This window comes from Carlito syrichta, unplaced genomic scaffold (genome assembly GCF_000164805.1).
Source record: "Carlito syrichta isolate Samal-C Ts95f unplaced genomic scaffold, Tarsius_syrichta-2.0.1 Scaffold76736, whole genome shotgun sequence".
NCBI classification, from domain to species: Eukaryota; Metazoa; Chordata; class Mammalia; order Primates; family Tarsiidae; genus Carlito; species Carlito syrichta.
In genome coordinates, this window is record NW_007020832.1 from 64,997 (window position 1) to 77,233 (window position 12,237).

The 12,237-nt window shown below is 36.5% G+C and overlaps 1 protein-coding gene across 3 annotated transcripts in view; it reads left to right on the plus strand.

Annotated features, from left to right (window-relative positions):
- The window catches only part of MAOB (monoamine oxidase B), an 86,279-nt gene that overhangs the window by 4,163 nt on the left and 69,879 nt on the right, over positions 1 to 12,237 (plus strand). For 2 of the 3 annotated variants that reach the window (XM_021710326.1, XM_021710320.1), the window contains exons 2-3: positions 4,774 to 4,868; positions 7,128 to 7,265. In XM_021710326.1, the coding sequence (XP_021566001.1) occupies positions 4,774 to 4,868; positions 7,128 to 7,265 (233 nt within the window). Of the gene's footprint in view, positions 1 to 4,606; positions 4,642 to 4,773; positions 4,869 to 7,127; positions 7,266 to 12,237 lie in introns of those variants that run through there. The other variant, XM_008053970.2, reaches the window with a different exon arrangement.

Consider the following 12,237-nt stretch of genomic DNA (forward strand, 5'->3'; position numbering starts at 1 on the left):
TGAGGTCCCACTTGTCTATCTTATCTTATGGTATGAGCAGTTGGGGTTTTGATCAGGAATTGGTTGCCAGTTCCAATTTCCATAAGGGTATTGGCTGCATTTTCTAAGATTCTTATAGTTTGAGGTTTTACATATAGGTCTTTGATCCATTTAGAGTTAATTTTTGTGTATGGTGATATGTAGGGGTCTCGTAACTTTAAACAGGGAAAAAGTCCTTATGTAGTATCTAAGTACTTCTGTTTCATACTGTTTTCAAGACAATTAAGTTTGCATTTTAAAATATTTTAAAACTTTTGTTAAATATCAAATTTTAATATGAAGAAGGTGAAACAGATTGACAAAACAAAGAATGAGGCAGATGGTGATTTTGATTTTACCCTTCCCTTCATATCCAACTGCTCTTAAGACACTGTGAAGAGGTCCCTTCTGTGTTACCTCCACTGTGTAACTTCCCAGTCTCTTATAGCATCTAACTTGGGCCATTTTTCATGGCACAAAACTAGAAGCACAGAATGTTACTAATGCTGGACAACACTGATTTCCAGGTATTTAAAATAATTTGAGTGTCTAATCATAATTGAGATAGTCATCACTTTGATGAAATCTTTTCCAAGTAAACCACTCTGAAATTTTTATAATTTCATAGCATTAGATATTAGTCTACCATTATTTGTATGTGCCATGCTATGGTTATTCACTCAAGGGCCTGTCAGAGACACATAGGGACTGCTTCTAAAAGTGCTGAATAACCATCAGTTTGTAAGATACTAATTGATTCTGCATGTTAAATTCAAGTTTCGTTAGCTTTCTAAAAGTGCAAAGTGACTATAAGCTTGCTCCTAAATTATCTGCTAAAGTTAAATGTCTCTTTAAGAGAAAAGATGATATTTAGGATTTTTATATTTAGATACAGAACAGAATGTTTTAAGACACTTTACATCCATCAGTGTATCTATAGAGTTAGTGTGTTTTTAATTTTCCCTTTTGGTCCAAGGGTAGTGCCTAAGATTTCAGGTTTTGAGTTGAACTCTGACCTTGTCACTTACTAATTGTGTAACCTACAGTAAGTCATTGGACAACTCTAAAACCTCTATTTCTTCTTTTTAAAATGAGGATAATAATATTTACCCCTTAGCATTGTGGTGAGTATCACCTAAGCTTTATGTGGAAAGCACTTCACCCAGACCAAAGTGCTTCATGTTTTATGATGGTGGTTATTATTACTGTAGGCATTTCCTTTTGTAAAAAAATCTGTTAATTGCATTATATCAGAAGACTATTGCATAAGTGTTTAACCATGGCAATTACATTGTCCAGTGTTCTTAAGACAAATATATTTCTGTTACTTTATGATTTTATTTGCAATAGTATTGCACTTGAAAATTCTCAGACTTCCCAGATAATGTACCATCTCCCATATTTTTGTTTCTGTAGCAAATGTGTTAAAAGTTCCAAACAACCAACACAGGAAAGAACTCTTGGGAAACGACTTTCCTGTAAGCATGGGAGGCTCTGTAAAGTTAATTGTTTACTTAGTCTTTAGCAGTCAAACCATTACTCCTTGTATCAGTCATCACTGAGAAAGATTTTTAAGAGCTACCTCTTCTAGACAATATTAATCACATCCTGACCAGACTCTAACTCCTTAGTTTCTTAGCTACCCTAAATTTCCTTCTTCTAATTTCAGTGACTTCCCTAAGTCATCGATATTGGACCAGTTATTTTTCAAATTAATTTTTGTCATTTGATGCCCAACAAGCATTTTGGTTGGCTACCTCCTATGAACATTAGTGACCTAAATTGCAAGGTGTCTTAGCAACATACTTTTGTGCTGCCCTATTTAAAGATATTTTTGTAATGTTCTCTTTAGAATTTTTTTAAGGTACATGAGCATAGAGAACTCTATTCAATGGTTTGAAACACCCCTGGTTTGTTTTAAAAACTGTTTATTTTTAGCATCAGATATTATTGGGTAACTGCACTTACTAAAAGACAGTATACTTTGTGGAATATGAAATGCTAGTGTATACAAGTGATGAATTTCCTTCAAGAATCCCTTTGTGATAACAGCTGTAACTATGACTGCATGTTATTTCATTTGTCAAACTGATGCTTGATAAGAAAACGTCCTTGAATTGTTTGCAATTTTGAATTTAAAGAGGAGTTTTTTTTCCCTTATGGAGTTAAAATTAGGAAAATGGAGTAAAAAAATCTAAGCCATGCCTTCTTAAATTAGGGTTGTGCAATGCTAGTATGCACTGCAGAGGGATTGTGGACCTTGAAACTGTTATTCTATCACAAATTGAAAGCCTTGGCCCTGTCCCCAGTGACAAGGATGGGAAGACGAATTAACCCAAATAATGAAATGTCAAATCAGCCCTCTCTGAAAAATGGATTTTCTCCTTTAAGATCATCGATAGATGGTGACCAAAGCCTTGGCTTTTCATGGTTTTTAATGTGGGCTCATATTTTATGTTATATGGATTCTTATCAAACCACAAGACACAAGTAAGTCTTTAAAACATGTTGATCCAAACAAAGTGAAAAATATCTTTTGAAATGCAATTTCTCCCTGCAGCAAAAATTAGGAGATATGATCAATGAGGAGGATGGCCATGAGGGCCTTGGGGAAGGCAGTATTGTGTAGTGGTTGTGAATACAGATGCTGGAGTGGAACTAGCTTTGACCTACTCCTTATGGGACCTTGGACACCTCTTTAGGTTTCTGTTTCTTCAGTCATAAAATGGAAATATTACAGCACCTTATCTCATTGGGTTGTTATAAAAATTCATTGAATTAATATAATAAAGCACTTAGGATACAACATTATATGAGTAATAGCTATTTTTGTAAGAATCATTTTTTATTTTTGCAATAATGGGGTCTGAAAGTCACAGAATTATTATTTTCAAAAGACAGGATAGAAGCTGTTTTATTTATGTGTAAGGCATGACAGTGTCTTGCATGTCCTTGATTTTGTTTGGTCTCATAAAGCAAATGAGTAAGGTCATTGGAGCTGAGAAAATTCAGTTTATCAGGGGAAGAGTTCTGTTATCTGAGAAAACTCTTGCTAAATTCTATAAGAGCGGTTTTAAAGAACCAGAATTTTAAAAGCTCTGAGACCAAAAACTACATCCAGGATGAATTAGTACCAAATACTTCACACACAGTCGCCACACTATGCTTTGTATTTTGTCAAAACTTTTTGAACTCTACACCAAAATGGGTGTATTAGTTAGGGTTCTCCAGAGAGACAGAACCAAAAGGACAGGTGGAAGGGGATTTATTAAGGGAATTAGCTGACACCTTCACAGAGGCAGAGAAGCCCCCATGATAGGCCATCTGCAAGCTGGAGTACTAGAGAAGCCAGCTTAGTCTGGAAGCCTCAGAACTAAGGAAGCTAATGGTGCAGGCCTCAGTTCAGGGCCAAAAGTCCCAGAGCCTCCGGGAGGCCACTGATGCAAGTCCCAGAGTCCTAAAGCTGAAGAACTTGCAGTCTGATACCCAAGGGCAGGAGGAGAAAAACTTTCCCGCTCTGGAAGGAAGAGAGAGAGTCCCCTTTCTTCCCCAGAAGGGCCCCAGACAATTGAATGGTGCTCACCTACATTGAGAGCATGTCTTTCTCTTACCAGTGTATTGATTCAAAAGCCAGTCTTCTCTGTAAACACCCTCACTCACCAGCCACCTAGGTATCCTTCAATTTAGTCAAGTTGACAGCTAAAAGCAACCATCACAATGGGTAAAGTTTTTATATGTGAATTTTCCTTAATCAAACTGTGGGTTTTTAAAAACTAAATTCTTGGCCGGGCTTGGTGGCTCAGCCTGTAATCCCACCACTTTGGGAGACCGAAGCCAGTGAATTGCCTGAGCCCACGGATTCGAGACCAGCCCAAGCAAATTGTCGAGACCTCATCTCTACAATAGATCACAAAAATATTAGTCAGGCATGGTAGCACGTGCCTGTAGTTCTGGCTACTTAGAAGGCTGAAGCAGAAGGATCGTGGGATCCCAGCAGGTCAATGCTGGGGTAGCTGTGAATGTGCCACTGCACTCCTGCCTGGGTGACAGAGTGAGACTCCAACTCAAAATAATAAATAAATAAATAATAAATAAAAACTAAATTCGTGGTAATGAAAACGTACTAGACAGTAAGTATTTTTGACTAAATTAATAATTAACTGGGTGCTTTCATGGAGTCATTTCATTCTTCAGCAATGGGTCATATTGGGAAATTAGGATGCAAAAGGGGTTGGATTTTGTGTCCTTGTTTTTGAAATTTTGTGCCAACTTCCAAAAGTCCAATTTTGACAGTAAATCCCAGTTTCTTGCAAAGACTTTGAAGGCCTATCCTCCCCAGTTGACCAGATTTTCAGATTTACCCTGAGAATAAAATCAGTAGCTAGAGTTGGTCCTGTGTCTGCTGCAGCTCATTCATTTCTCTTGAGTGGGGCCTCGTGTTGTCATCTATGTTGTCAGACATGCAATTTAGCCATTAAAATAGACATTTTTCTATAGCAGTCAAGGATTTTTTAAGATTTGAGACATTTACCAAAAAATGTAAACCCTTTTGTTCTTTCTGGAATTATCTGTTGGTTTCCCAGACTTGGACTCTGGGCCTCTATTGAGAAACCCTATCCACCTGTAAGTTGAAAGTGACAGTAGGCCACGTCTGTGAGCCAACATGGACCTTTCTCATTGACTGTTAGCATGAGGAGCTTGTCTGGCATCCACATACAGTATTTGATCCTGATGTTTTCTTGTATTTTCTCCCAGGTATGGCAGCAGCCAAACTTCTACATGACTCTGGCCTGAATGTGGTTGTTCTAGAAGCCCGGGATCGTGTGGGAGGCAGGACTTACACTATCAGGGTAAGACATTAAGAATCAAGTAGAGAAATATGGGATTAAAGCTGGGTTTTGTTAAGTTTTTTTCCCCTGAAGGTCTTAAATTTCAGTGGACTCTTTTTGAGGTGAAAATTACTCTGAAACATTCTTCACACCTAGTCTCAGTTTGCCTCCCTTTCAACTCTTTCTTCTGTCCCTTTTTGTCTTCTCAAATCATGATATTTGGCATCATAGAGTTAGGGTTGGGAAGGAGAGAAATGGGCAGGCGTGTGTGTGTGTGTGTGTGTGTGTGTGTGTGTGTGTGTGTGTGTGAAATAGGATGAAGACTATCACAATTTTTTGTACTTTCTATCCCTAACTTCAAGGCTTCTCTAACATCAACACAATCATTACAACCATACGAACTAAACTTCAGGGTTTTTTTGGAGAGACTATCTCTCATTTATTTATTCATACATTTATATTATTTTTAATTGGCAATCATAATTGTACTACATTTATCGAGTACAATGTGACGCTCAGTTTTATGTATACAATTGGAGTGATTCAATCAAGCTACTGAACATATCTATCATCGTGACTCACTTAACATTTTTGTGGCGATATGTATGAAATTTACTCTTAGCTATTTTGAAATATATAAAACATTATTGTTGACTGCAATTACTCTACTATGCAATAAATACCTCAGAACGTATTCTTCCTGTCTAGCTGAAACTTTGTACTCTTTGATGAACAGCTCCCCATTCCCTTGCTCCCCAACCCAACTTCAGCTCTTCTTTTGGAAGTGAATTCAGCAATGATACATGTCTAACTTTTAGTCAACTTCTTTGCAAGTCAATTTGTTCTCAACAAATACCTACTGAGTACCTATTACGTGTCAGACACAGGGATCACTGAAGCATGGCCTTGACCCAAAGAGCTCATAGTTTTCTGGGGCACACTTGTAATTGCTTAACTGTAACTCATCAAGAGAAATGTTAAACTGGGGATGGGTGCCAACTTGGAGTGGTGTCACAGAAGATATAATAGGGTACCTTACCCAGTCTTGGGAGCTAGGGCCTTTCTACCTGAAAACCTTATCTGTCATTAACCCTGACATATAACCTATACTCTATTTCTGGTTCTATGCAAGTCTCCACATTGGCCTTAGCCCTTCTTGTCTGCTGGTCATCGCTTTGCCATCATCTGTTCCTTAAATATCTTTTTTAATCTTTGTCATATGGAAAAACTTTCACACACATTCAGGATGTCATCCCTTTTAACATCAATCAAAAGCTACTGCTTTTCTTCTGTGTTTATACCACTTAATATGTTCCATACACGGACAATTATTATATGTTGCCTTATAGGTTCTGACCTGTGTATATCTTATCTCCTCCAGTTCTTGAAATTTTCATATTCCCCACAAAATATAACATGAAAGTGCCTTTTACATAAATGAGACTGATTTAGTATGCTTATGTGCTGAGTTTTTTTTTTTTTTTAAAAACACCCTTCTTTTATTTTTTGAGAAAATTTATTGGGCAACTAATATAGTATTTATAATACTTCAGTGAATAAAATGAAGATCCCTTGTGAAAACTGCATGGTGAAATTGAGTGGACAACTAGACAATAAACAAGCAAACAAACAAAAACAGGAAAGGAGAATCATTTCTGGTGTCCCTGATTAGTATGAGCCTGGTTTTGCTTAGATCTGTTCAGAGATAGAGAAATTTAAATCCTCATTTCTTTTTAATAGATTGCCCCTTAGTCATTAGAAATGAAGCCAATTTAAAGCCATATAGAAAAAATACTATTAAACATAAAAGCAATTGCAAAGTCCAAATTATGACCAAATATTCCCTGGTGCTATCTTTCAGATACCTGAATTAACAAACCACATAAGAAGTGACAATTTTATTTCTTGCTTTTTCTCTAGCATTAGGCCTCTCAAAATTAGCCTGAATACTGAGTAAAGAGATTCATCAACAATTCACAACTTACAAATTCAGGACACTAAAAGCCAAATCATGTTGTGGTATATTATGAATGATGAGGTCCAGAAATCTCTTGCCTATTTAATGTTCAACCAATTTTGCTTTAAATTAAAGACTGATTTAATAACTAAGTCACACGAATGAAGTAGAATTGAGAACAGAATCCAGTTTTCCATAGATACACCTTAAGATGTATCTTTAACTTGTGAAATGTTAATTTAAAAAAAAAATTCAGAACTATCTGTTTCATTTTCAGAATATTTTCACAAATGTTTGCTTTTATTTTTTCTATGACAAAATAGAATCAAAAGGTTAAATATGTGGACCTTGGAGGAGCCTATGTTGGGCCAACTCAGAATCGCATCTTAAGATTAGCCAAGGAGCTAGGCTTGGAGACCTACAAAGTGAATGAAGTTGAGCATCTGATCCACCATGTAAAGGTAAGCCTGGGCCAGACTTTGAAGGGTTTGAAAGCTTCTTTATGGGTATTTCCCTGTATGAGTTCCAGATCATTGTCAGAGGCTCTCCTGCATCTCTGGATGATGCACATGTATTTTATAAAGGTATTTCTGGTGATTCTGAGAATTCATTAACTATCATCAAAGGAGAATACAGTGGAAATTCTAAACCTGCTTAAGAAGGTTATTGATGAAGTTGTTTTGTCCATTTGGTAAAATGGATAACAAAGTCTCTAGAGAAAAGTACATTTGTGATTATTTATTAAATATTTAAATACCTGGGACTCCTTCATGTTATAGAAAAACCTGTGTAAGATTTACAAATGCCGCCCTAAACTGCACATTATAAAGAGTATTTGCAATATGTCTAATGGAACATTGTGAAGTTTTAGCTTTGTGTACTATACCTCATTCTTCTTTGGAGATTGCCATCAAAGTGGCTCAAGTCCCAAATCTTTTGTGAGGATGCTCCATTGGTCTTCTCAAGATTTCTATGAGTTTACTGGGGCTCTCATTCCCGTGGTCATTTGTGGCTCATGGTTCTTGCTTCCATGACATCTATACTCATCCACATCTCATGACCTGTGACTTACTTCCCACCTCTGCTCTATGCCAACCTGGGTTCAAACTCACCTATTTGTCTTGATTTTCCTCAGGCCACCTCAAACATTTGTGAGCAGAAGACGTAATTGAAGTTTGAGCATTGGAGGGCTTATAAATGGTAGAAACACAAACAGCTTAGAACTGAATATTGGACATTCTAATGCTTGGTCCTTAGTCCAAAGCATCCACGAAGATTCTCTCTGGTCACCTTTACTTGCAGATTCCAATCTCCCACTATGTTGCTGGTCTTCAGACTCTCTTCACATCTTTCTGCTCCTCTGTTTTCCCAGATTCCTCATCTTGGTCCAAAAAGTCACTTCATGTTCTCTGACAAGCAAAGAATCACCTACTCCAGGCTCCACCCAGGAGTCACACAGAACTGCAGAGGTTTTGAATTTCAGTCTTTCCTCTTTCTTCCTCATTTGCCCCCATTTCTCACTGGTAGAAAGGACTCTCACTTTAGAGGACAGAAAAAAATAGCAACAGTCAGTTTTGATTTCTGTAATAATTTTGAAACCCTCATATTACTTGTGAGTGATATTATCAAGACAAACACCAGATCATACATTATGAATCATTTAATAAAGCAGGAATGAAGCACCTGCTAAATTTGGTATAATATGAGTAAAAGTTTTCCTTTATTTATAAACAAATGTTTTGGTTGACTTTCAAATTTTGTTTTATAAACCTTTTCACCTTGCTACTTTCTGTGTCTAGCAGAAAAAGAGACACATGAAATAGAAATGAAAACAGCATGGTGATAGTGGGATTTGTTGAACATCAATCAGCAGTTCTTAGTGCCCTTAGTTGGGTTCTTTGGTTTTTTTTAAAAAACGTTGTTCATGTTGACCAATTTCTTATGTCTCTTTATTCTACCTGTAAGATTTGCAGAGATTGACTTCTCAAAACACTAGCGTCTCTTCGATTTCTCCAGATGAAGCAGATAACCAAAGATTATATTCTTCTTTGTGTGTGCAGGGATTTTTGTCAGTTCAGAGCTATGTCCAGGATGCTTTGTCTTTTTCTGACACTAAATCCCTTGTTTGAGAGAGTTGTTTATTGTCATCAATTGCAGAAAATGATGTTACACTGAAATAATTTTTCACAATGATGGCCAAATGTGCAGCCTTTTAGACTATTTTTCAATACTCTATGTGCAGCTAAGACAACACAGATAATTAAGCAGTATCCCTGACTTAGTACAGGGTATATACATATACCAGCAGTGCTCCATAATATGTAAAATAAATGTTATTGCTCTTCAATTATTATAAAAGTACAATACGTGTATTATAAAAAATATAATTAGAAAATATGGCTAAATAAAAATAATTTTTAAAAACTCCTCCATAATCCTATCTGGAGAAAATCACTCTAAAATATTATCTTGGTTCATAGATTTTCATATTCCTGTATTGCTATCTTCTGACCTCTGCTGGAGGAAATGGGAAATATCAGTGCATTTAAAAATACCGTATGCATATTCATGTGTATATGTTTTATATACCAATTTACTCTCTAATTAATTCTCACTAATAAGACAAATTAAAACACTAATGATGGCGTGAGAAGTTTTTGCAATCTTGACAAATATGCCAAATTGACTTCCTCGTGATTGATCATCTCCAGCGAAGACCTACGCGAGAATAAATAATGATAAAACCTTATAGCTAAGAAATCCTCCTCAAACTCAATACTTGTTCTCTGTCATTGCCACTTCCATGTATTTGATCACATGTCATTTTCTTAGTTTTAACTTGTAGAAAGTACCTCGAGTGACTGTATTCATTTCTGGAATCACTGGTAAGAACTCTGACATTCTAGCTCCTATTACACACCAGAGAATGTAATACAGAAATTTGTCTCTTTTTTCATGGAAGGCAGTGCTTTGGGCATTTGAACATTACCCTCTTACCCTCTGCTACCTATTTTGATAACCTTTGTTCTCAAGTGCAAACCATGGTTCATGTAAATGCACAGTATATTTGTGCCTTGTTTTTTTTTTTTCCAGTAAACCTGCATATATTTCTTAACCTGAATCCTGAGAGTATCAAGTGTACTACTTGCCATATTGTCAGATACTGCTGTTTGAACCAGCCTGTTGAAGGAGTCTGCTTTTAAAATGTCTTATATGGTTGTTAATGGAAGATAGAGTTGTATATTCACCCTTAATAACATTAGGCTAAGGAAACTTGATGAGATGGAACAACCCAGAAAAAGGGAAGGGTACAATAACTCATGGTGGGGCTAGCTACCCAAATGAAAGGATATCTTTCCTCAAGAAAAGATGACTCCTAGTATCACCAGTTCTCTGGTAGTTGTAGAAGAAATAGTCTACCGATAGCTAAGGTGTATTCATGCTGGTCCCATAATAAGCATCCTTGGGCCCTCGGAGTGCTGTGATGAATAGGCCTCTACACTGACTGGATGTGATCTGTCAGAAATGTTCATATATACTGAGTGGCATTCAATTTTAGTGCTACTGTAGATCTGTTTTATGTTATTAAAATGTGGTTTTCCAAAGATGACTTCATGAATAAAAGATGTGGTACCAAACTATATTGGGATTTAATTATCAGTGGGAAAAGTGATCACATCAGCTCAAATCTATATAATTTAGAAGGTGTTTCCTCACTTCCAAAGTCAGTGATGCAGCTGTTAGTACTGAAGAATTATTGGTAAACAACTGAGTTTTTTTATCTGTTACAAATAGTCATGCTAATTTCTACTGGCATAGTTTAGAAAGCAGCTGTTTAGATGCCTTGAAAGTGACTTGCGAAAAATGTTTCTGTTAAGGAATATTTCACAATTAAAAAGAAAAAGAAAAAGATAAAAACAGAAACTTCTTAAGGAATCCTAATTTTGAGTTATGCCTCTCCTTATTTCATTGTGTGTGTGTGTGTGTGTGTGTGTGTGTGTGTGTGTGTGTATGTGTGTGTATAAATGTGTATTTGCATATTCGTGTGTGTGGTTGTTTTGTTTGTTCTTTTAGGTTTTTACTTTGAAGAAGCTGGACAAAATTCTGAGGTTTGGTATAATTCAGGCTATTAGCAAATAAAATTTATCTGTCTCAGAAGCTTTCATTAGTCTGAAATAGAAAATAAAGTCCAGTCAAAGATCATAAAACTGCTTTAGAGCTTAAGGTTGAACTGTTAAGAATCTGGTCAATGTAAAGACATAGCGTGACTTAAAATTAAGAACAAAACTTCATGCTGAGACTCATTTTAAAATTTGAGTTATCTGGAGAAATTGAGCAAAAAGACATTCTGGTTTTAGCTTACTTCCGAGTGGGCAGAAGCCAAACTCATTGTCAAAGTCCTTTTTGTGTAGCATATGGTCAGCTTCAATGTTGAAGAGTCGTGTGAATGAGAAGACATCTCTCTGATATATTGCCTATTTGTTGCTGTTCTAACTGCCGTTGCTCAAACAACCTCACAGAGGAGGGGGCATTTGGCACAACCTCAGTCTTGTTGACAAATCTGAAATCCATTTGAAAACATGATACATGAAAAGCACATAAAGGCAGAGAGAGGAAACTGTAGATATCTATCTATAAAACCATTTCGGTGATTCTCTCTGTCTAAACTGTTTCTCAGTGTTGGAGAACAGCAGTAGAATTAGAGTAGAAATATTGAGACATAAAATATTCAAATGATCATTGTATTTAGGAAATGGAAATTGTCCTGTTGTATAAGATCTTGGCATCTGCTGGAGAGCAATGAGCCAGAAGTGTCCTTATTATTCCCCTCTTCATGCCCCTATCTCCAATTGTATTAATCCAGGGAAACCTGAATCAAAGTCTAGAGTGCACTTGCTTCTCTCATGATGAGAGAAGTCTCCAGGAACAGGTTGGATGACTCTTGTGTTTTATCCAGGAACAATTGCCCATTTCATATGAACTTCACACTCGCCATGTTGAGCTCACTGGCTCCAAGTCTGCCCTTTCTGAGGTGTGCTTAATGAACCTTCTCTTCCATCCTCACCCACATTCCGTTTCATGTCTTATCTGTGGAAACAAATATGTCTTATTATTTTAGGAGACTTTTTCCAAAGAAAAAAATGTTGAGAATAGCAATTTTTTCTCTAGCAAGTGAAACCCATTTGTCCAGTGATCATTCTAAAGTCTGTGCTAAGTTATTCTGGAAACCAAAGTGTTCGTGTTCATTGTGTTCTTTAGAGAATATAGGCAGAACTTTGGCATGTAATCATTTGCTGAAAATTATGCCTTTGATGGCTGGATTCAAAGCAGTACTTGGGATTTGAGATGAATTTATTTTAGGCCTCCAAGATTTCCACTGGGAACTTAAAATATGATACATCCAGTAAATATATTCTGTGCACATGCACACAT